This window comes from Glycine soja, chromosome 10 (assembly GCF_004193775.1).
Source record: "Glycine soja cultivar W05 chromosome 10, ASM419377v2, whole genome shotgun sequence".
Lineage (NCBI taxonomy): Eukaryota > Viridiplantae > Streptophyta > Magnoliopsida > Fabales > Fabaceae > Glycine > Glycine soja.
Genome location: NC_041011.1, coordinates 2,527,891 through 2,554,015, shown reverse-complemented (window position 1 = coordinate 2,554,015; position 26,125 = coordinate 2,527,891). Strand labels below are relative to the sequence as shown.

General features: G+C 30.6%; 2 protein-coding genes across 3 annotated transcripts; one reads left to right on the top strand and one right to left on the bottom strand.

The window, feature by feature from the left end:
* The first annotated feature begins 2,750 nt into the window (after positions 1-2,750).
* Positions 2,751-7,889, top strand: LOC114370394 (type I inositol polyphosphate 5-phosphatase 4-like). 2 transcript variants are annotated; one of them, XM_028327732.1, is made up of 13 exons: positions 2,751-3,604; positions 3,697-3,784; positions 4,140-4,205; positions 4,308-4,395; positions 4,497-4,601; positions 4,699-5,317; positions 5,408-5,601; positions 5,737-5,845; positions 5,940-6,088; positions 6,254-6,565; positions 6,995-7,068; positions 7,164-7,278; positions 7,377-7,889. In XM_028327732.1, the coding sequence occupies exons 1-10, from the start codon at positions 3,575-3,577 to the stop codon at positions 6,483-6,485; spliced, it is 1,680 nt and encodes a 559-aa protein (XP_028183533.1). In that variant the 5' UTR covers positions 2,751-3,574; the 3' UTR covers positions 6,486-6,565; positions 6,995-7,068; positions 7,164-7,278; positions 7,377-7,889. The 2 variants fall into 2 exon arrangements, with proteins under 2 accessions (XP_028183533.1, XP_028183534.1); XM_028327733.1 differs by having other exon boundaries at positions 7,170-7,278; positions 7,377-7,879.
* A 13,466-nt stretch (positions 7,890-21,355) lies between these two features.
* Positions 21,356-24,360, bottom strand: LOC114370182 (sucrose-binding protein). Its single transcript, XM_028327469.1, has 6 exons — positions 23,778-24,360; positions 23,205-23,392; positions 22,886-22,966; positions 22,472-22,744; positions 21,642-21,933; positions 21,356-21,513 (listed from the first exon to the last, which is right to left on the bottom strand). Exons 1-6 carry the CDS (start codon positions 24,304-24,306, stop codon positions 21,356-21,358), a joined length of 1,521 nt encoding a protein of 506 aa, XP_028183270.1. The 5' UTR covers positions 24,307-24,360.
* Positions 24,361-26,125: the final 1,765 nt, after the last annotated feature.

Genomic DNA, 26,125 nt, shown 5'->3' with positions numbered 1-26,125 from the left:
TCAACGCATTCCATGTGCAAATGTAAAGTACTTAATACAAGACCCCATGTCTTGGTAAAAATTTCTTTTCTGTAAAGGCATGTTTGGGATTTTTTGGTTTAAAGCTTCATTTTGGCCCTCAGACATCATTTGTTTGGTTGTGATCTATGTACCCTGAACACCGTAAGCATACGTCGAGAGACAAGCAACGTTTTGATAATTTTGCCTCAACGTGGTTTGAAGGGATAAATTTATGGAGAGTTACACATATTTTTGGTTTTTATAATTTAGTGTTTTTTTAATTTTGACTTTGTAAATTTTTTTTACATTTTGATTCTTGTAAAATATGTTTTTTTTTGTTTTTTTTCTTGAAGTGTTTTGATAACACTTTTAACGGTAAAAAATGTTTTAAACAATAAAAATTTTATTTAAAATACTTTAGGAATAATATATATATTTTACAATAACTAAAATGAAAAGAAAAAAAATTACAATATCGAAAATGAAAAAACCTCTAAATTAAAGGAAAAAATGTATTTAAGCCATTTATGTATAATACTCTTAATAAGTGTTTAAAAGATATTTAGTATATTTTATTAATTTTTTTAATTATTTAAAAGATAAAAATTTAATAATTTTATTTGTACTTTCTTAATTATTAATGTGCCTGCAGCATACACATTTGTCATAATTTTGTATGGTTAGATATTATTAATATTTATTTATTTTTATTTGTAATTATAAGTAATTTTATTATATATTTATTCAAATGAAACTTGTTCTCAAAATAAATAGTAGTATGTTTTAAAACATATTCTTTCTAAAAATAATTTTATTTAACACGCACCAAAATTGATTAAAAACAAAACTCAAAATTCATTAGGACACTACAATATATTATTCATTAGGATCGACTTAGTGGAGGATTTTAAATAATATATATATATATATATATATATATATATATATATATATGAGAATTTAGGTTTAATTCTCGTTGTTATTATTGTAAAAAAAACTAAAATATATTGTTATTGTTAATATGTTTTATGTAATTTAAAAATATGTTAAAAGTAATATTAGAAAACATGACAATTTTCTCCATTAACTAGTAATTGGAATTGAGTCAAATCTAACTCCATTTGAAATAGTTATACTAAAAAGCAATGCAACTAGAATAATATATTATGCATATGATAATGTCTAAATTATTTGTTAATTTTTTCTTCATATAATAATATTATTTCTCTCAAATGATATAGGCGACAAAGAAACTCTCTCTTAGAAATATTATAAAATATAAGAATACTTTAAATATTATTAGGTATGACATGTTTAAATTGTCAATAAAAATTCACCTAAAATCACAAATAATTTTACTCATTTAAGATTATTCAATGAGTCAATTAACTCTTAAATACAACAAAATTTTCTTAAGAAAAGTTATTCATTAAACAAAATTAGGGGTAGCTTAAGGACTTGAAAAGCCTAAAACAAATTTAAAAATGAAGCATTTTATTTACTCATAAAATAGTTTATTAAAATTATCATTATTTTATTTAAAATTTATTTTCAAATATAATTTTACAATAATTTTTTTTTGAAATATATTAGTACTAAAAAAAATTTGAGGTCTTTTCCGAATATCTTTTATCAATTATGCCAACCTAAGCGAGAGAAAAAACACACACAAATTCTGAACTGAAGTTATGACTTGCATTTATAGAGCTATGTTGTGAATTAATGAACTACTATTAAGTGATGCAAATTGATCTCCATGAACCTCTTTAACTGTGCCTGTAATGCAGACAACACGAGAGCCAACATATTCTAGAATTTTGACATGATCAATGTAACAGGAAGCAGGCGTTTGATTTTGGAAGTGTTCAAATCACAAACTAAGTGAACAGATTGGTTCATACTCTGAGTTGATAATGAGCTCTTGAACCAATCTAGAATAGTTTCAAAAATAAAATAAAATAAATCTTGTTATAAATTTATCAAAGGCATTGATTTTTATGTTGTACGACATCAAAAACCAAATTGCAAATTGGGACCCTGTAATCAGGAGTACTTTTCCTGTTTTCTTTCAATCACCAAACATACCATCCAAGATTCCAGCCTTGCAAAAATAAGAAGGCTTATACACTAATTATATTTTAGGTAGAGAGAAACGATAGTAGTATTTATTTAATATATAATTTATTATTAGATAAATTTTATTAAATAATAGTAAATTTAAGTATAAGCAAATGAAATGAAATTAAAATTTATTTAATAATAAAAAGATATAATAAAATAGCATGTCAATGACATTATCTATTATTTTACCCAAAGTGGTAGAGTAGTTCCTTCTTTTTCATATTGGGTGACCAGCTAAATCACACTTCTAGTAGGCTTTTGTACACTTAAAAAACTATAAACAAAGTCAAGATTTCATACGCATGTAAAAGTGTGTATATATTTGTCAAAATAGGAAAATTAAATCCAAAAGGATCGTTTCGACTTTCAAGTTCGACAGTGACTAAGTATATAATATATGCAAAAGTATATAATGTATGCAACAAATATGCATAGACACAGTCACAGTCAAAAGGAATATTTGTGCAATGCAAATGATTCCAACAAACAATAAACAAAACAAGAGAAAATTAAACGGAAAACAAAACAAAGCAAGCCTCAACATTACATCCACCTCTTTAACTTTTCTCCCTTTAACCGCTTTTTTATCTGCTGGAAGAAAGACAATGTAAGGAAGTGATGTGATACTGTTGCTAGTACCACTGCTGGAGTTTGGCACAATAAGATCAAACCTAACTTTAAGTTAGTAGAGTGAAAATGCACATTTTTAGTTTATTTTAGATAGAAAATGTGTGTGTGTCTGAGAGAGACCAATATAACCATTGCTTCTCTCTAGTGTCTCCAAGTTCCTAAGCTTGGTTTAGCCTTGGATTTGGGGTAAAAGGCCTCGAGAGAGAGCGAAGCTTGCTTCACTTTATTCCCTCCCTTCAAATTCGATATTTTGCTCTGTACCCATAACGAGGTTTGGTTTGGTTTTGCAAGAGAGAATCTCTCTCTCTCTCTCTCTCTCAAACTAGCACATTGTGCCTCATAATCTCTTATAGTTCTTATAACATATCAGGGGGGGTTGTCCCATCTGCGCTTTCTTTCTTCCCTTGGATTTTCATCCTCTCCAAAAACACGACCATGTGAGTGAGTGTTTTTTTTTTTTTTATTTGTACCACATTGCCTAAAATGGTGACAAACTGGGATTTCCTCTGTTCCCTCAACGTTACCTAAGAAACAGAGGAGTGCCCTGTTTCCCCCACTTTGTTGTGTTCCTATCCTCTCCCATTTACCGAGTGAGTGCTTTCATGTTTGATCAACCATCCCGTTATTATGTCTTTTTCTTCCCTTTTAATAAACAGAACCAAAAATTAAAGTGAAACGAAACCCATGTTCTTAGGGTCCTGAGCCTCTTCCTCTTGTCTTTATTATTATTATACTCGAGCTTCTCTTCAACAAGGAAAGGTTATTATTGGATTGGGTTGTTTTCTGTTGTTAATTCAGAAGGCTTTATGAAGTTGTCCCAACAATGAGAGATGACAACTCGAAGAAAAGCAAGGTTTGAATGGCTCTACCCTTCAGATTCCTTTGCATTTGTGTTCTGCTTCTGCCATTGCTTAATCTCTCTGTTGTTGTTCTTTCTCTCTGAAGCTTTCATGGCCCAAAACGTTGGTCAAGAAGTGGTTCAACATTAAAAGCAAAAACGAGGACTTTCAGGCAGATGATGTCCTCTACGCAGGTGATTGGTCAATTTTCTCATGATTTTATTGTAATTAAAGATGAGGATTGGTTTTGTTTGAATCAGATTTCTCTTGCCCTCATAAGTTTTCTGTGTTCTGAATAATAAACAAACTTCCATTCTTCTTCTTCTTCTGGAACTTGGGTTGTCTTCGTGTAACAGTTTTTGTTTGAACGAGTCTGCAACTAAAAAGCAAAGATCTGAACTCTTCAGCTCGTTGTTTTCCTCCTTCCTTGGTTTTCATCTTTTGTTATAATTTTTTTTTCTGGTTTGTGTGTTTGATTCATTCTGTGGTTTGATAAAATTTACAGTGGAAAGAGTGTGACTTTATTAACTTTATGGTTTTCTTTTTCAGGTGTCAATCAAGAGTGGAGGAACTGTTCACAGAGGGAGGAAGACACTATCAAGAGAAGCAAAACAGGTTCAGTACCGATACATTTCAGAAATTTTCTGTTTTGGCTTCCCCCCCTTGTTTTTGTCTCCTACTATGTCTCTCGGAGAGATAATTTATATTTTAATGCAGAGAGAGCAAAGAGGAGACACTCAGATAGAATGCGGCGAGGTAGAATTGACCGTGATGCAGCTCCGGTTACAGATGTGCATAACTATAGGTATGCTTCATGTTACTGTACATTGTTGTGCTTAATTATTGGTGTAGTCAGATTCAGAATAATTATTATTCTATTGAGTTATTCTTTTCTCCTGCATACAGAATCTTTGCTGCCACTTGGAATGTAGCTGGAAAATCACCTCCAAGTTATTTGAGTCTGGAAGATTGGCTTCACTCTTCTCCTCCTGCTGATATCTATGTTCTTGGGTAAATTTCTCATTGTATTTGTATAGTGTGTTGTATATTCTCTCCTTTCACCATATACAGTTCAAGTGTGAACTAGTTTGACTTTTCTTGCACTCAGGTTTCAAGAAATTGTACCTCTCAATGCTGGCAATGTTTTGGGCACAGAAGATAATGGCCCTGCCAGAAAGTGGCTATCTCTTATTAGGAAGACCCTAAACAGTCTTCCTGGAACAAGCGGTGAATGCCACACTACTTCACCGCTCCCTGACCCTATTGTAGAGTTAGATGCTGATTTTGAGGGATCAATGAGGCAGAAGACGACCTCTTTCTTCCATCGCCGGTCATTCCAATCCTTGAGTCATAGTATGAGAATGGACAATGACATGTCACTACCACAAGCATGCCTTGATCGTCGTCTCAGTGTATGTGATAGAATGATGTTTGGTCACAGGCCAAGTGACTATGACCCCTGTTATAGATGGGCTTCCTCGGATGATGAAAATGGCCCTGGTGACTCCCCAGTTGTAACACATTATTCACCAATGATATATAGAGGTTGCTTCTCTATGGAGGATAGATTTAGACAGACAGGACAGTCAAGATACTGTTTGGTTGCTAGTAAGCAAATGGTTGGAATATTTCTAACAGTTTGGGTGAAAAGTGATATAAGAGATGATGTTCACAATATGAAAGTGTCTTGTGTTGGCAGAGGATTAATGGGATATCTTGGAAACAAGGTAATTTTTTAATTTGATGTATATATTTTTTTATGAGAAGAGTTTATTGTGAACCTGGAGACCGCATTCTCATTCTCTTTAGTTTTCCAGGGTTCAATATCAATTAGCATGTCTTTGCACCAAACAAGCTTTTGCTTCATCTGTAGTCATTTGACTTCTGGACAAAAGGAAGGTGATGAACTAAGGAGGAATTCAGATGTAATGGAGATTCTCAGAAAGACAAGGTTTCCCCGAGTTCAAGACATGGGAGATGAGAGTTCTCCTCAGACAATTCTGGATCATGAGTAAGCCCTTCATCTCTTTTCCTTGAATCTTTACTAGCAACTGATGCTTAGAGATCGTGAAACTAAATAAAATGCAGTCCTAAGTCTTAAGTTTTACCCTGGCCAAGACCTAAACTTGTGGTTTAATTGGTGTAGTCGAATAATTTGGCTGGGGGATTTAAATTACCGGATAGCCCTTTCTTACCGTGCAGCAAAGGCTCTTGTTGAGATGCATAATTGGAAGGTTCTGTTGGAGAATGACCAGGCATGATACTTTCCTTACAACTTGTTAGAGTGTAGCTTCTTTTCTTAAATTATATATAATATCATCCTAACCATTTCATAGCTTCTTCTTTCAGCTACATATAGAGCGGAGACAAGGTCGAGTCTTTGAAGGATGGAATGAGGGGAAAATATATTTCCCTCCCACATACAAGTATTCAAACAATTCAGATAGATATGCAGGCGATGAAAGACAGTCAAAACAAAAGAGAAGAACTCCAGCATGGTATTCTTCTTTTATGCTAATAATCACCTGTATCAATGAATACATAAATGGAAAAGAGAGGAGACATATGAATAATGCCATTATCATAAGAAATGTCCTACATTATTTGGATCTAGTACCATGTCATTGTTTATGTGAATCTAATCCAAATCTTTGTTCATGAAGGTGTGATCGTATCTTGTGGTATGGAAGAGGCCTCCGCCAATTATCGTACGTTCGTGGGGAGTCAAGATTCTCAGATCATAGACCAGTTTATAGCATGTTTCTGGCAGAAGTTGAGTCTGTTAGCCGTAACCGAATCAAAAAATGCTCTAGCTGCTCCAGTTCAAGGATTGAAGTGGAAGAGTTGTTGCCTCATTCACACGGTTACAGTTACACTGATTTGAGTTTCTTCTGATGAATGCTATAATAATGCATATTCCGTCTGATCAACCTGACCAATTGAAGAATCTGAAGTAGCAAAGTGTACGATACAAGGTAATTTCTGTCTTGCTTGAATGTCATTCACATTTTACAAAAGAATCAAACTCTACTTTGTCACCAAGTATGCTATGCTTCCTACAATTAAAAAATTCATTGAAGACATGCTACAAATTCTCCACATACTCATCTTTAAATACATAACATTTTCCTAGAAGCATGTTTTATGTAATTGATAAAACTGGTTAAAGCATTGGGGATCCATTTCATGGAAAAAAAAATACTTAGATTGTCTGTTCTTGGCTATATTCATTTCAAACTTTTTGGCACTCAGTTTTCATAAGTTCATGGAATATTATTTAGTTCATAGATTTCTTGACAGCAATGCATTTGACTGTGCCTTCCTTCCTAATAAAGTTTTTGGTTGAGATCTCTTGCATGACTTATTCTTATCCGTAGTTTGGTCCCCCACTATTGTTATTGTAGGTGGGCAATGCTCTGGGGAATTCTAGCCCCAATGGTGATGTAAACATTCTGTTACTCTCACACTCCCAATTAAGGTTGTCCTTTCCCTTCTCTCCTTTTCTCGGCTTCTCTGTAATTATTTTTATTTTTTGATTTTTCCCTAAATCTACTCCATACCTCTTTATTGCAGCTGCAGGGTTTGATTTTGCACACAACCACAGAAACTGAATAATCTTTTTTGGCAGACTAATTAATCACTGTCTGACTCAAATGTAAAATACCATCTCAATTCTGATTAAAATGAGGTAAAGTAGTATTTTTATTTATACTTTACTTTTGTTACAACTCAGCTAGGAATAAACCATGTAATTTTCTTATTCATTCTTTGGTGCATGTGTTGCAGAAACATAAAAAGAATTACCGCTGTGAAGGGTACTCATTGCTTGTGTTAGAAAAGATATGTGCAAGTTCTGACGTATATGAAGCTTCTTTTCTCGTGGCAGCTAATGATTTCACCGAGGACCATTAAAGCTTATGGGTAAAATTTTATTATGGCTTTGTTTTCAACATGTTGTAGTGTTTTCTTTTTCTGATTGTTAAGATGAAAGTTGCAACCAAAAGGAAAGAAGGAAATGCGCACAACATACATTGCTTTATTGGCTTTTATCAGCAAGTCATTATTTTTGTACCCAAATTCCAAATTATGACCCCTTTTATTTTTTCTTTTACTTTCATTCCGATTCGGGAATGATTCTTTGGGCAACATCAACACCTTTTCCGTCAATGTTTGTTGTATGATGAATCGGTGAATTTGGCCCATGCTTAATAAATCTTGTAATCGCACTCCTTTTTGGCATTGCCATGTTGTAGAATATTTCATGTGAGGATTTTGAAAAGTAGTTCTAATAAAGAATGACATAAACTGTTATAGCGATGCAATAGAAAGAAAAGGACGTGCCAAAGTGCTTTGCTCATCCACCTATGTTGATCCTTTCAGAGAATTTATTTTCGGACCAACGGACCAATAATAATGGTTCTCATTTAAGTTGTCAAATCTGTGTGCACCACAAGGATGCCACTTCTCCATTATCAAGATAACTGTTAATTTATTTATTTTTATTTGTTTTAAATTATTTGTTAATTTTAAAATTAAAAATGATAGTTATTTTATTATGACAAATTAGAATAATTAAAATTATAGAGTGACTAATTAATGTGACTTAATTTATAAGAAAAAAAAACTAATAGTACTATTTTTTAAAGATACTTTATAATGATAGTTAACATGAAAGTTATATACAAAACTCTTATTTAATAGCAGAGATATATGGTTTGATCTAGGGGTTAGAGAATGATAAATGAAGAAGGGAAGGGTTCGAATTTTTCAAGGACATTTATAATAAAACATTTGTCACAAAACTAATAAGGTTATGATTCATAAAATTAATCGAAAATTTTGTTGAAAGTCAAAAAGTTATTTTATTAAATTATAGATGTTCGATAAAATTAGTGATAAAATTATTGAAGTAATGATTTATTAAAAAAATAAACAGAAAATTTGATAAATATATTAAAAATAAAAATAGAAGAAAATATAAAAAGTTACAAATTTAAATCTAGTATTTAAAAAAATATTATTTTAAGCAGTGTTTTAAAAGTGTCAGAATTTATTGAGAAATTACTAAAAAATATTTATCAAATAATCAAATGAGTTTTTTAATTAATAAAAAAAATTAAAATATGTTGTGAAACATAATTCAAATCAAAATTTATTTATAAAAAAAACTCTTATTTAATACTAGTATGATAGTAATATTAAAAAAATCTGATATGACAAAGATAGATCGGGCAATAATATAAAATGCAGTCCAGATAGGGATGCCAAAGATACTGTTGTTATCATGGTTCTAACTTTCACTTTTTTACCACAACCTAAATGGAACAGAAAAACCAAAAAACAAGGGAAGTGTTGAAGACTCGGAATCGGAACTTGGAATTTGGAAAAGTAATGGGAAAGCAACAAACAACTAAGAACGATTTGCTAACTGAAAATGGTTTTAGACTTAGTTACACAAAATACACAAACTAGGTTTTCTCTGCCAACCCCACTTGGCTTTCAAAATTCTCTCTTCTAATCTACACGCTCTGTTGCTGAGAGTGAATCACAACTCCACTAACTATCCTACGTGTCATCCTCAGGTTCGAAGCGTGCTGTAAACGGATTCTTTTCTTCCGTGGGAAATCTCAGCACGACTCGTACGGTCCAAACTATACCTAGTACTTATAAGATTTTTTTTTGTTGTTGTTAAAACAACATTTTTTAATCGTAAGAGCAATTATTAAATTATTAAAAATCATAACTACGATGCTATCAATTTATTTTTACCTCAATTTTAATTAATATTTAATATTTTATTTATTTATGAATTACCTCAATTATGTACTAGTATTTTCTTAAATTGTAAAAAGACATAAATAAGAACACGAGCTTCGTAACAAAACAAACTAAAAATAGAGAGATAAAAAGAAATAACAGTATTTTAAAGGGAAATAATAATATACTTAAGTAAATTATGCTATTTTTTAAAATTAAGAATAAGTAGTGGACTTTTTTTTAATTTGGATATGTAATAATTTTGAATAATAATTATTTTAAAATAGAAAAAATACTAAATTAAGAAACACTAGTATATTGAAAAATAGTAAGGAGTTTTAGTGAAACATGTATGAAAATACTTTTTTTTTCTGATTTGACTTTGCCGCAGTTACATAAAGTTTTTTTTATCTATTCATATTATTAATTTCGTTTGGAATCGGTTAAAATATATATTCATAACATTTTTTTTTTCATAATTATAATAAGTCATTGATAAGGTACATAAGAGTTAATATTTATAATAAGTCATTGATATTTATAGTTGCTAAGTAAATAAAAAAAGCTATATACAAATGTTTTTATAAAAGAATTTTTCGTATTCAAAATGATAACAAATTAATGAATATTAATAATTGAGGGTACACATTTTCTGCTAATGAAGTCTAGATAAGAATTTCTTTTTACTAAGGGAGACACGAAAACTTTAACCTGAAGACATTCTGGCAACGTGCCGCCTGGCACTTGTATATATTGTTATGAAAAATGGCAAATTTGATGAGATTCTCTGAGGGTTTTTTCATATCATGTTCCCACTTTTTTTAGACATCACATTATTTACCAGACTCTCCGGATCGATAAGACGTGCTTCGTGGTTTGAACTATGCCTTCTTTGAATCTAAATCTAAATCACTTGCTTTTGGCACGTTAGTTTTCGATTTGTGTTAATGTGTTATTTCACCTTTGGCTTTGCTACACTATTTTCATTCGTTGCGTTGTAAAAATTATTCTTAGATTTGTAAAAGTTATTAACTTATATATTTTATCTTAATTTTATTTTAAATGATATAAAATTTGAATTTTTTTTAATACATCATCTCACGTCTAGTATTTTAAATAAATAATAGATATATTCTGATATCATCATCTTATATTTTATGAGATAAAATTTAACTTAATCTAAAAAATTAACCGATGATTATTTATATATTTTATCTTGATTTTATTGTCAATATGAGACAGGTTTTTTTCAATAATTATTTTTGGACAGAAGTGGAAGACAGGTTGTTTGGTCATGCAAATTTAAAATTTTTGGCTGTCAAAGGCATACATTAAATATGTTTTGAAAATTTTCATAAAGTTCTTTCCTCTATTAATGTAACTGAAGAAAAGACTAGCTAGTTAGGGTTTTGATTCTACTTAATGTACTAATTTTGACATAAGATAAAATTCTTCGCCTTAAAACTTAATAATTGCACTGTATTTTTAGACCAAAAAATTAATAATGGGTTGAGTAATGTAATGGGGGTAACAGGGGACACAAATTTCAAGTGGGGACAAGGGGTTGACACTTGACACACTTATGTTTCTATTTCGCGAAGCAAACAATATGCTTTTGACGGACAAAAAAAAAATAGCGAGTCTATAGAATACAGAAGCCACAGAAGCGGCCTAAAGGGGCTCTCATTTCCAAAATCTTCAAAGCAAAATACTAGCTGACCATTCTTATCTTCCTTTAATTAATTACTCCCTCATTTTAAGATACTACTACTAGTACTATATATCTTTTATTTAGATTTAATTGCGATTTTACTTCTATACTAATTTATGTGTAGTTGTGTTTCATTTGTTCAAATTTTTCTGTCTGTTTCTTTTTACTATGATCTTGGGTTCATATTATTTGTTGTTAAAGATTTTTCTTTTTACTAAATTCATATCTTTTCTTATAAACTTAGTGCGTATTGTCATTGACTTGCATTGGATTAAAAATTCTAATTTAGATAAATGAGTTTTGAATAATGAAATTGATTCTAATCTAAATTCGTGGATTTTTTTATACAGTAAATTCGTGGATTTAAACTACAACTTCAAATTATGACTTGTATAGATATAAATCCAAGTAAAATAAGAAGATTCTTTTCCTATTTGTTTTTTAAATTTTGAAAAAGTTGTTATAGCTATTTTTATTTCTTTTCAATATTAGCCTTTAAGCATTATTTCTTCCAACTAATATGTATTATTGTTCAAATAATTTTTTATTTTTTGGCAATTGATAAATGTATCCATCGTCATAAAAATATACCTCATTTATATTTCCTTACTTAAGACGACCGATAAAATTTGTCGTACTTGAAGATTCAATTCCCTATTTTCTTTTTTTAAGAAAAAATTCCCTATTTTCTTAACTCTTACTAATCTCCACATTAGTATATTAATTAGAGCACCGTGAATAAAGCTTTCAAATTATAACAGAGTTTAGTGTATCACCGAGTTAATGGATCAAAGGCTATAGATTATTTCAGTTTAACAAGTTATTTCTACCAAAAAAGAACTCAATGTCACATATACATCAACTAATAATATGGCTAAAATACTTTTTAGAAGACGAATAATGTTTCCTCTTGAATTAATTTTTTTTATTAAGTTAAATTCAATTTTAATAAAAAAAAATCTCTTACATAAAACAATAATAATTAATGGCCGGACTTTCGTGGATCAAAGATTCAAAGTTGGTAGCTGTAAATCACGTGAATGGTGTCCTATATATATTTCTCCCACAATATGAAGGTTGGTTCCCATGATGAAGATGGCTTGAAATATAATGCATAAGGACCAACCCGAAAGAGAGTTGCACTTTTCATGTAAGTAATTGAATTGTTCACCTACTTCATCAGTTTCCCCCTTCCTCTGGCCCTACCAAGGCTTGGCCACTATATATTGAAGTACAATACAACCCCACTAGGCTAAAATGGTCCTTAATCTGCCTCATATTGCCTTACTCATTCACCATTTCCTATTCAAAAATTAATTTTTCAGTTGCTAAAAGTAACTACTATATATACTTTTGTGGTGTAAAAAATTAAAGTAATTAATACTATCATATATTAACATACAGTACGAGTATGCTGGCACACCAGATAGAGGTAAAGAGAGTATACTCTATAGAGGGGATAGGAGTGGAGGAAAATGAGTTAGGGCTTGCGAGCGAGTTACTTATTGCTTATACTAACCATGATAAGTAAGTTGGTGTTAGTTGTGCTTGACAATAACGGTTATATAAAGACGAATGCTATGTAGTACAAAAATAATCATACCAACTCAACTACGAATGACGTCCCGTACATAAATTATATTAAAGCTGAACAATTGAAAAACATAAAGGAGTTTTTGCTTTTAAATATCGTGAATTAAATCATTGTCATAAATGGATAAATATTGACAAAACACCTAACACGTCCATAATTAATGATGTCATACGATATATATCCATCTATCTCCAATTTTCATGAATCAAACTTCGTAAAACAATTAATCAAAAAAAGCGATTTTAATTTGTCAACAAATGCGTTTAGAACATTTGTTATAGAATTAAAACGAAAAACTATAACTTGAAATGAAATACTTAGAGTACATTTAAAATTAACTTTTTCATCAAATATCATACTTTTTATTCAATAACTTTTACCACAATTCATTAACCGCGTACTCTTTATAGTTGTTAATTAAGAAAAATTCAAACAAAAAATACGAAAGCTGTAATCAATTCCCTCAATAATTGGTTGGAGAATGTATGATGAATTCACGTCAGCTCCACTGGGGTCCTGATCGTCCCATCCCCATTCCCATGCTTGCTTGCTTACGCTGTCACTGTGTGTGCCTGAATCTTTGATCCCCAATGTCGTTGACAACCAAGTTTAGCAAGTGACGTAATAGAAAAATGGAATGATCTGGTTTAATATTTGGTGGTGATTCTTGAATGAACTTATATATACAGTGGAATTCAAGTAGATGGTTCAATTGTAAATACATACTAGCCTTATGAGAAAAGACTTGTTTTCAACTCTAGCAAAATACGTATTGAAAGACAGGGATAGTTGTTACTCAATTAAATCCACGAAACTATGGCTTATGTGGATCAATTGACAGAATAATATTGTTATTTAACCAGTAATCTCGAGTTTAAATTTTGATTATAAAATCAAGTAAAATGCTCAAAATTGGTGTCAAAGTTTTGTGATTTATAATAATTTAATTTAATTCGAACAAATTTATTTTCAGAACACATAATCTATAAAAAAAATCTCAAAAACGTACGCAGAAGATTAATCTTATAGTGTGGTTAAAAAAAAAAAACAGAAAACCAAATCGAGTGGAACTGTACATGCAGCCCTTTTACATATGCTTTACAATTTCAATGATAAATGTTTAGACTCACTTTTATTGGTTATACGTAATGCATGCGAGGGCTAGGGTTGTGTGCACTTCAACATGCATCAGTAGGAGTTTGGCCTTTTTGGAGTGGACCACTTAATCATAATTGCCAAATTGACAAGTGATTCCACAAAAGAGAAAGTCTTACCTGCAACTTTGAATTGCATTCGCATTGGACTTGATATTCGATATCGATAGTCGATACCCAATTACCCATATATAGGACAGTGGGGCACTCATCATGAATCATGAAAGAGCCTAGCTAAATATCTTCAGAATCATGACCTAATGCCAAATGCTTGGCTTCCAGGATCATGATTATATCATTATTTTTAACCATTATGCCACAATTTTAACTGATATATATATATATATATATATATATATATATATATATATATATCATCCGATATCAAGTGCGAATATATATGTACGTGCAAAAGATTTATACTATGTATAATTAAATTTATTAATGTGAGAAGTTATTTTAGATTAACTAAAAATTTTAAATTTGAGTTTTAAATATATATAATTATATTAAATATTTAAAGAAAAAACTTTTATAATAATTTTATCCAATCCAAACAAAATTATCTCAAGTAAAAAATATACATAATTTTTTTAAAAATAGATTGTCTAATGACAATATACGATGACAATCAGAGTTTTAAATTAATTAAATAACTTTAGTGCACTAATACCTAAACAATTTCTATATATTTTAACACAGTGCATATAGGCCCATGGGGGTATGTTTGGATTTACATAATTTATAAAAAATTACGTTGAAAATCAATTGAATAATTAACACAAATTTAAGTAAAAGGTCTCTTTTGATCTCACGTTAAGGAATTAATATTTGGGCTAAAATTAACTTTGAGTTCAAACAATTAAGTTCGTTTTGATCAGTTTTTAAGCTCTCAAAAAGCGAACAGAGATGCTGATCTCAAAAGTTCTCTGGCGTCTCAAATGTAAACGTTTTGGTTAAGTGGTAAATGATGATGATGTTCAAATTTTCGAATGTTATAGTAGTAAGGTTGTAAGTTTCATATAGGGAGAGACAGACACATTTTGCAGAGAGAGAATTCTGATATCTGACAATATTGACGCACGCTTGAAAGTTGCACAAAGGGCTATGATAAAAGTTCATTGGCTTTGGAAGGCGTCAAAACAAAAGCTAGCTAGATCTGATCTCACCAGTACTACTCCACTCCTACCTCACGCCAATGCATCATCCAATCCAATCTTTGTTCAAACAACAACAAAAATTAAAAGCACCACAAACTCATATGTGTGTATATATATATATCGTCATTTCTCACTTTCTTTCTCATCATCTATTTGCAGATTCTTTCACGAGTTTTCAGCATCAACAATCGAGTTTTTTTTTTTTAACACGGGCATTATATTTTTGCAAAGCTACGTGCAAGGGAATTTCCGGTTCTTCTCGACCTGTGACTCCGTAATTTCTAGGATTGTACATGTTGTTCACTGGAGCTTAGTAAAAGTGTCTGTCCTGTAGAAGTAGCATCAAAACAGCAAAATCCAAAACAGATGATAGGTATGAATATGTATCTCATCAGCAAGAGAATGACCAAATAACGAGACAGGATACGCAAGCTAGCTAGGTCAAGCTAGCTAGGCATGGACCATAATAAGACAATGAAAATGTATATAGGTGTAACGAATGTATTGGTCGTTACATTATGGTTAAATGTATAAGGTGATGTCACGATTAGGCCATCACTACTATCATATAATATTAAAAATTAATAAATCTCTGATTGTTTTTGCTTGTTAAACAAGATATGTTATATAGTGCAACTGGCAAGAATAAGAACTTAATTAATGATGTTAAATGTTCAGAAGACAAGAGGCCAAACGAGGATTGGGGGTTGATAATTAATTTGGGTAGAGTCAACAAGGCAATGTGAAATATTAAATTTCATTTATTAAACCCTATATATATATATATATATGGTCCTACATGAATTCACTTCACCGGTTATATACTAGCAGTGTTGCAGAGCAGACTGGTGAATGCAGAGACTGACTCAGTTGAATTGGGTACGTATGAATATATATGTATATGTGGGAGTGTGATATCATGGTTGGCGTAGGATCACTGTTGATTTTGCCGCTTCCATGATCCATTATTTGCTGCAGCCACGTGCATGGAGCTGAACCGCTCTCGTGTTTTCCTCCGTGCAGGTTTTTTCTATTCTGAGTTACTGTGTTCAGCAAGTACTGTTACTATTATGGAGCAAAGTCCTTTATTTTCTTGCTTTTTTGTCCCTCTAGGTAGCTTCTCTTCTCTTGTTACTCATATTAATTCAAAATCACAATGTGGGTTGATTAATTAAAGAATGTACGTACGTCATCCATTATTTTATTTCATCCGTGAAGACCGCGGAAGTGGGTCTATCTTTTGGTTTCGTATTTGTAGTTTATGGATCCATCGATTCCCTCCAAATCAACGTCCTTCCTGCCATGCATTCTATTCTACATTGGTTATGTGGATTTGGATTCAACCTAAAATAATATAGTATTAAAATAAAAATATATACATAATGCTAAACAATGTATATTGTTGGGGAATTGTGAGACAAAATAGCAAGGAAATTCACACGAGGAGTTATGAACAATTATATAAAAAAACTTACACAACACTTAACCTAAAATTTTAAAGTTGTCTGTTCTTCACTTATAACTTTTTCACTTTTACTCCACGAGACTTCATCCCTTACTTTAACATATATAAGGTAAAAAAATAAAAATAGTATGTTCGTTACATGCATTTATTATTTATTAAGGGAGAGACAATAGGACGGGAGAAGACTTTAATTTTTTTATATTTTTTTTTTTTACAATTACATCAGTGTAAGAGCCATTATCATAATGTCTTAAACTTATGGTAGCATCAAATTTCACAATTTTTTTTTTGTTCAGAGTACTAGTAAATATTACTACTATAAGTGAGGGAAAAATAAGAGAATGAAAAAAAAAGAAGTAAAAGTGCATTGTAGAGAAATTATTAATATTTTGAAAACTCATGTAATATATGGTGCTAGTAACTCTACACGATTAACTAATTAAGTTAAATAATTAGTATCGTTAATTTGATACTCAAGTAAAACTAAAAAATAAATAATTAAATAATTATATCAATATAAATTACTGGTCATTTTTTTATTAAATCCCATTTCTATTTGTATTTTTTATTTAATTAATCTATTTTACATGTATTATTAGCTACGTAATATATATATATATATATATATATATTATGATTCTTTAACAGAGTCCTTAGATAATAAATATTGCTCAACAAGATCCAAAGCGTGCGTAGGTTAGGTATAGGGAGGGAGGGAAAGGCTTATAGCTTGGAAGTCAATGCTGCGGTGCTTGTGATGGCGGATGAATTAGTGTCATCATCTGTTCTGTGGTAATCTGTGCTTCACTCACGACAGCGCTACAAAAAAGCATGCAATTGCTTCATGACATCATCAAGTGTATTGGCCGTGATCGACAAAATCCAAAGATTGTCGTAACTGGTCAATTTAAGCACCAAATTAATTTTAAGAACAAGAATGAAGGACAAAGCATGTAGCACTAATAATTACTACCAATAAATCTGCCACTAGTAGATTGTGTAGTTCAATTGGAATGCAAAATTATTTTTAAGTACGTTAATTTTGAAGTTTCAGAAGTATGCACATTAATTATAAGTTAATTAAGAAGACATTTTAATAAAATGTTATATACCAGTCATATTGCCAAAATAAATTACTCATAACAGATTAATCTAGTAACCAAGGATCTAGCTCAGATAAAAAAAAAAGAAGATTACTATTTGGTAATTAATTTTCTTTATTTGGAAATTTTTTATTTTTAATTAAAAAATAGTAAAATAAACATAAATGAATAGGTACTATATTATTTTAAGTTGAAAAATTAGTAGTACTAGAGGAATGAAAGAAAAAAAAAATCTTAATTAAAGTACTATCCTTCATTAGTAGTATCAAAGAAGACAAAACACAACCCAAACTATTGGTGGGATTTTCTTCTTGTATTCAACAAATTTTCTCATACACGTGTGAGAGGATAATTTAACTTGTGATTTTTGTATCATTAATATAATGTTCTAATCTGGACAATTATATTAAAAAATAATTAATGTTTTTATATATAAAAAAATTTAATATATATTTACTATACATATAAGTTTACAAAATAAATTTTTTAATAATTTATTTTGATCTAATAATATTTTTATATATATATAAATTTTTATTAAACCTATAATTTTTATTTAAAATTTATATATGTAAAAAATATATTATTAGATTAAAATTAATTATTACAAAATTTATTATATAAAATTATATGTGTATTAAATATACGTTATAAATTTTAGTGTTATATACAACAATATTAATTATTTTTTAACATAATTAATCTATTAGTTTAATTTGTTAGAGTATCGTGCTAATAACATAATAGTCATGAATTAAAGACTTGTATGGATCATTAATTTTAAATTATTTTATACGTAAAACATATTTTTAATAATCTGTAGGTTCTATACCAATCCGTATACAGATTGGCCTTATGAATGACAATGTTAAAATTATAAGAAAATATGTTGGATGTAGAAGAAAAATGACTGATGATGTAAGAAGAAAATCCCACTGTTGATAGGCCCAATAAGGTGAGAAGGGCCGGCTAGTCCCATGAGGGAAGACGAACTAACATTCGGCATTTGCTATACCATTCTCCCTATTTCTTAATACACTCCCGTTTTATTTTATTTTATTTTTCCAAAATTACCCCCCAAAAAAATCCACTATCCTTCCTTTGATCGACCTGAGCCCCTTTGAGAATCTCCTGGTGTACTCTTTTCCCTAGTATATTGGACTATGATTTGCTAACACCTACTACTGATGAGGATTACCTTTTCCCTCCATCTCAGGCTCTTAATTTCTTCATACGAGAATACATGTCACAGCATTGCATGCATATCCGCAAGTCGCTCTTAGTATATTGCTGTTGCTGTTAGCACTGGTTTTTACACGTTTTGAGCTCTTCTACCTCGGTTTCTTTTGTGCCCAAGGCGAAGAGGAAGATAGCTAAAGAAAGCTTTGGCTCTCATCATCGCCATGGCGTGTTCGCTCTTTCTTTCTTTGACATGTAAGAGGGCATGCATGCACTGTAGATGTGTTATTTAAATGATCGGAAAGAAAAGGGAATGTTAAAAATGTTTCATAGGATACCCATTATGTTATAAGTATATAGAGATAAAAGAAAAAGAATAACATGAAAAAAGTTATTTTTGGTACTTAACACCAACCGATAATAACTCGAGAAAAAAAATATTAATATAATAAATGATATAATATGATACGATTGAAAGAGAAATAGAGAATTAAAAATTATTAGTTGGATGTATAAAATAAAATATTATCAAAAAATAATTATTTGAAAAATATAAATATTATATGATTTATGGTGTGATAAAAAAAATATAAAAAGTTAAAAGGTGTTAACCGTGTGATATATAAAATAAGCCATTGTTTGTGTATTATTATTGAAAGGAATATAGGATTGCATGGAGAATGCAGCGCACTTGGACGAGTGTTAACGTACGTGTCTCATAACCAGCAACAGCAAGCAAGACACTCATTTCTTCATACTACTGTTTCCTAGGAAAAGGGAGGCACACAGAAGTATACATTATTAAATTATATTTTAATATTTATATTTATTTTGTAATATATATTATATGTGCATTATATACATAACTGATGATACTCATTTTCATTATATAGTAGGGTAAACATATACAATGGAGATAGATTTTTGTTGTATAATAGAATGCCAAAATATAATAGTACGCAGTATATAAAAACCTATTTCTATTATATATAGAAATTCTTATATAAAGTGATCGAAAACTTAAATTCATTGTATAATTCACCCAAATACATGTTTTCTTTATGAGGAGACATTTTTGTCAAAATAAATATTGATACCAACACCTAGGGAGGTTTAAATAGCAATCAAGAGCTGCCAATGGCAAGCACCTTAAGGTTCATTTGCTACAATAACCCATCCAATTTTCTCTTGCTTATAAGTTTCAACTTAGTATTTTAGTTTGTACAACAAAAAGTAATTTATTTATTTTAAATGATGTAAAGAGATATGACATTGCCTTCATACAAGGAAGGAGCTACTACCCCCAAAGTAATCATGCAGTACATAACAAAACTAGTTTACAGGGAGCTTCACAATACTTTTTCCATCACCAAGTACGTGAATCTGGCGTACGTAAAACTGTAAATTGTTCCGGTTAAACCATAGTCTCTACAAACTAACAGCTGGTTCTCAACCACTCAATTCGGAACTACAGTCGGAGATTATTTTGGATAAGACGAGGGTGAAGGGTTATCACTTATCCCGATTGTGTGTTCTCTTATTAACCAGCAAGTTTTTTAAATCCTATGATATTTACTACTCCTATGGTAAATATATTTTCTTTATTTGGTAATTTTTTTTTAATTTTAAACACAATAAATTAATAAAATAACCATACATAAACAAGTAGGAAAAGATTAGTAGTACGAGAGGATTGAAAAAAAAAAACTTAATTAGCGTATATTTTCCCAAACAATTGTTGTAATCTTAATTCTTTAAAATAGAGATATAAAAATGGTATGGAAAGATTAGCATTTCTTATTAAATGGAATATATAATGTGAAATAATAATATTAACGTTTCATATTGAGTATTGTCTGATTGAGGACGTTGGAAACATTTTTTTTTTATCTTATATCAGAAATCATGAATATCCATAGAGATTAATCTTGGTCCCACTATTTCCACCAAATCCAAAGAAATTTTGGACACATTCAAAACTAATCAAACATGAAAATTTTCAAAAAAATAATAGAATTTCAAAAAATAAAAATCCAAAGAAATTTTGGACACGTTCAAAACAAATTAAGCATGAAATTTTTCAAAAAATAATAGAACATTGTAGGATCTTATAACACTACATCAACCTATGAATTTTTTAGGTGAATTAAATTGCATCAACCTTTAAATTTTTTACATGAATTAAATTGTGTTTAGATAAATTTTTTTATAACACCTATGACAAAGAAATAAAAAAATATTTTTTTTATAAACTAAAATTAAAATATGCATAAAGTAAAAACCATTTTTAAAAAACTAATATTAAAAAGTTCTACTTTTAACTTATAATGATAGTTATTTTATTTTTTTCTTTTTTCTTTTCTTATGTAAGTATTCATGATTTAAGGAATTTAAACTTGGAGCAAAGAACCAGTTTACGTCTTATTCTGCTACCATAAGAGATAGCTAACAATACAAGTGGCCATTTTATTCCATTAGCATCCCTGCATTTAGATACACATAAACTCCATCTGGCTAATTTAAAGAACTAGTAACATATAACACAAAATACAGAAAATTTAATTTAAAGAGTCTCTGAAGCTTAATACATTCCCCGTGATCTTCAGCCACATGCACACCTTTTCTTGATTGTTCTAAACCTCTCACGCATCAGCGCGACGACCACGCTCCTCTCTCGGCAACTCAAAAGGGAAAAAGAAACTCTCCTTTCGGTCGAATACTCCGTTCACCATCTCAGAAGGATAGTTAAAGGCAAGCTCCTTAGCAACGTTGTCCAGAGAACTCACAATGTTGTCCTTCCCTGTTACACACAATATATATAATAACTAGCTTCAACTTTGCAATAAACTAATTAAAAACCAAATGAACATGCATGCATAAAAAAAATGTATGCATGGCATAACTAAGGGTTTATGTGTGTGTGCCTACCTGCAAATGTAAACTTCTTGTTGTCTCGAGCGTTAACCTCGAAGCAAATCATGAGGAGATTCTCTTTATTGGAAGCTATGGTGACGAAGGGATGACCGGGAGGGACAACAAACACCATTCCAGGCTTCAAATCGGAACTGATTCTATGGTATGAAGGGCTACTCTTATCATGCTTCGAGTGTGACGACCTTGATGACATGTGTGGACATGATATTTGAAGATGCCCTCTGCCATCGATCACCAGTGCTATCTTCGTTGCATGTGAGTTGTAGTGAATAGTACTCATAGATCTCTATTAAATTATAGGAGAACATGCAAATCATTATTAAGAATTGAGTTCAAATCTATGCAGTAAATTTTAAACTGTCAAGATCAGTCCCAGATCACGTTATCATCTTAAAGAATAAGTTAATTATTATAAAAGTAAGAAAAAACTAGCTACCATCCATGACAATATCTTATGGAAATAATATAATGTTATCAGTCACAAGGCTTGTTTTCATGTTAAGAAAAATTTAATTATGATAAAGCCAAAAAGACTACCATTCAACAATATCAAATTGGTTGATAATGTCAATGATCTTTACACTATATATACATGTACTGTTTTTTCTTGAAAGATTACCAAGAATTTAAGTTCTATTTACTATAGATGGCAACCAAGATATTAACCAAACTGATAAAAAAATGACAACCAATTAAGAGAATTATTGTTTGAAATTAATAAACGTAGTCTACATTAGAGTTGATAACAGTTCAAAAACTAGTAACTTACTCATCAGTTAATGAGATAAATAAATAAAGATAAGATAAGCGTGTTGATAATATACCTGGGTGATGTTGGTAAAGGTAAGCATGAGATTGAGTCTTTGAAGCCAACTCTTTTCATCATCGTCAGGACCAACTTCAGTTAAACGACCATATCCGTTGGAGATAGTGGGACGCTTGCTGAAAATATTGAATTGAGGCTTGGATTCGCCACCGAATGGCCACCAAGAGCTTTTCTTGGTAGGGGCCAACGCACGCACCTGTTCTCTGCTTATTGCGAAAATACTTCCCTCGTTCTGTTGATCAAAAAGCTTTTCTAACTTTCCTTTTGGGGTCTGTAATTATTTTCCATTTTGGTAAAAAATACAAGAAACCAAGTTAATGAAATTGACAAGCCAAATTAGTAGCATTTAATGTTACTTTATGCTATAATATAATATTGATGCATGATAGCTAGAAATTAAGGGTCTATATACTTGGAGCGCAGCTTGCAGCACATTCCAGCTGAATGCTGAGAGGACCGATTCTGGGTCTCGTCCTCCAGGCCCGAAAAATTCCTACACCACAATTTCCTTCGATCAGTATAAAATATAATATTCAACTATATCGTATATACCATCTTCTACTTGCTTTAATTAGTTAACATGTGAACTCAATTGTGAGTATTGATTTAGTTTCTAAAGATTTTGAAATTTGATTTTTAATTAATGATCAAAACTTTGTTTGGTCTAGTTCTCTAGACTTTTGCATGTTATTAAAAACTTAACTAATCCATATGTATATATAATTAGAAGCAATTACCTCAAATTTTCCAGGAGTAGAGACAGAGACAGGTATATGGAGCATGGCAAGGAAGAGCTTATCATTCTCATCTCTGTTAACGATGTACAGTGGGGTGCCAGCTGGTATGTGTATCATGTCCCCAGGTTCAAGGGTGATTTTTTCTGTTTCACTTTCACTCACCAACCCAAGTACGGCTCGCCCTAGTAAATAAATAGAAATACAACAAATGAAGTAAGGAAATTTCACAAAATTGTACAGCATCAACAGTAGATGTGTGAATCACCAACAAATTAATAAAAAAAAGCATCAATAAATTAATATTATATATATATATATATATATATAAAAGAAAAAATATAGTGTAAAATAATTTTATATGACGTCTAATTATAACTTATTATTATATAAATATAATAATTATTTTAAAATTTATAAAAATAATATTTTATGATTGAATAAAAGTATAAAATTATTTTAAATGGTTAGTAAATGCATGCATCAACATTAAACTCAGAAGTCAAAACTCATATGCAAATATCTTAAACTAAAAAGAATATATATTTTGCTTAATTTAAATTTACGTACCCTTGATGTTGAAAAAAACAACCTCGGAATCAAAGTGGCGAGGAGACACGAACGTGTGTGCTCTAGCTTCCAAAATGGCCAAACGGAAGTTCTCAATGCCCTGAAGAAGCTTGGATTTTTCAGTGAACTTCTTGAGAACCCGAATTCTGCCACCTTCAGTTTCGACTCTGGTCTCAAAATCCTTATCTTCCTCAAAAATGTAGGGATTTTCATCTTGTTCCTCATGCTGCTCTTGTTGTTCTTCTTCCCTTTCACGGCTTTCCTCCTCTTTCTTCTCACGAGTTTCCTCTTGGATTTGTTTCTCTCGCTCTTGCTTCATACGATGATACCTGTCACATCTTTGCAAGCATACCCGCTTGTCACCCTCAGTGTATTGCTGTGGCTGTTGGCATTGGTGTTTGCATGTTACGAGCTCAGGGTCTTCTTCTTCTACCTCGGTTTCTTTACATTTGCCAAAGGCTAGGTTTGAAAATAAGGCTAAAAGAAAAAAGAAAAAGATAGCTAAAGAAAGTTTGGTTCTCATCGCCATGGCTTGGTCAGTGAGGAACAAAAAAAACTCTCTTAATTTCTTTGAGATGATGCATTGTGCTTGTTTATTTATATATATAAATATAAAGAGAAGGAAAAGGGAGGAGTGAGGAATGGGGTGGCAATTGCATGCACTAGCTAGGACAAGTGTTAATGTACGTGTCTCGTAAGTAGCAAGCAAGACGGGTAATTGCTGCCAAGTAGAGCTGGGTATATACAAAACCATAAACAGACAAAACTTTTGCTTTTTTCATACTCCTATAATGTTTTTTCCTACGAAAATGATGGAGAGACACCATGTTAGTAGACACGTACACGGTACATAAAACTAAATATAATACTCTCCGTTTATAATTGTTCTCTTAAAATTTTTTATCTCAAAATAATTATTTTTTAATTTTTATTATAAAATTAATTATTTTTTTATTTATATCTCTTATATATTCATCATCAACTATAAAATTTAATAATAAATTATTGATAACGTAAGATTAAATAGAAAATGAAAGACAGAAAACAAATAATGCATGAATATAATTAATATTTACGCTTTTTTAAAAAAAAAATCATGTACACTCATATGCCAATCAATACCTAAATAGAGAAAGTGATAGAAAAATATAAATGTAATGTGAAAAAATAAAAAATAATTATTTTCTTTATTTCTAAGGAAAATAAATAGGTCTAATTTGGTCTATTCATTGTGTGAGGTTTCTTTCTCATCGTATTCTTTATCGTATTTATCTTTTTAAAATATTTCTCTGACTTTAGGTCATATGAAGCAGTAGTGAAAGTATAAAAAGTGAAAATAAGATTGCATCTGTCATATTTTTTAAAAATCATTTAAAAGGTTAAAAAATATAATGAGTGTGTAAGTTCATATGACGCACTGTTAAATTCATATGAAGCCAAAACATTTAAAAAATTATGTCAGACATACTAAAAAAAATTCCTAACCATGTCGTATATTTTTTTTATGCTTCCTAACCATGTCGTATTGCTCTAAGCTATGAATTATCTGAACTATTAAAAAACCTTAGAGAGACAGATTGTTGTAATATTTTTAAAAACTCCATTATTTTTTATTAATATTTTTTAAAAAAAAAACTATTAAATTATTCATTGAAAACGTTTCTCAGTGTGCCAGTGGGCCTAGATTATTTCTTTTTTTCCAAATGTAATAACCAATTTTACTTTTTAGGCCCTATATGATAAGATAGGTTTAGCTACAAACAGTATTCTAGGTCCATTAAACACCAAAACCCACATGTTACCCAATAAGTAAGACTGACTTCGTAGTTCGAACAGCAAGTTTGTTGGAACTGGATGAAAAGAGTACCAACCCATGAATCTGACATGTGAGAAGACTGATCTTTTGGGGAAAAAACTATCTATAGCTCAAATCAAACACTAATATGGTCGAACCCAATTAATAAAAATCACTAGAACTAGAACCATAACAATCAAACAGGTTCCTCTTCCACTCATCTAACAATTGAAGTTTATGGAGTGAAATGACCATCACTAACTGGAGCTAACATCAACTTGAATAGGGAAAAGAATGCTAGTAGTAATGACTAAATTGGTAAAGTTACAAATGATTCAACTCCTAGGCATGGTAACATTAAACAAGGAATGCGTTTGTAACTGTGTTCACACAGATACACGTTAAACACTACCCAGTCTAGATTTTGCGTCTAACCCATCATAGGGTGGTGTTAGAATGAGGTTCCAAAGTCCAAACACGCTTTTAATTGAATCATGGCAAAGGGCAAGGTGATAAACTCACACCAAATTTTTGTTCATCACGATAGCAGTTA

Coding starts and splice junctions, on each gene's coding strand:
- LOC114370394 (XM_028327732.1), top strand. CDS start 3,575: ATGAGAGATGACAACTCGAAGAAAAGCAAG. Junction 3,785..4,139: donor AGATGATGTCCTCTACGCAG/GTGATTGGTCAA, acceptor TTTCTTTTTCAG/GTGTCAATCAAGAGTGGAGG. Junction 4,396..4,496: donor ACAGATGTGCATAACTATAG/GTATGCTTCATG, acceptor TCCTGCATACAG/AATCTTTGCTGCCACTTGGA.
- LOC114370182 (XM_028327469.1), bottom strand. CDS start 24,306: ATGGCGATGAGAACCAAACTTTCTTTAGCTATCTTTTTCTTTTTTCTT. Junction 22,745..22,885: donor TGCTGCAAGCTGCGCTCCAA/GTATATAGACCC, acceptor AAATAATTACAG/ACCCCAAAAGGAAAGTTAGA. Junction 21,934..22,471: donor CCTTTACCAACATCACCCAG/GTATATTATCAA, acceptor ATAATTTAATAG/AGATCTATGAGTACTATTCA.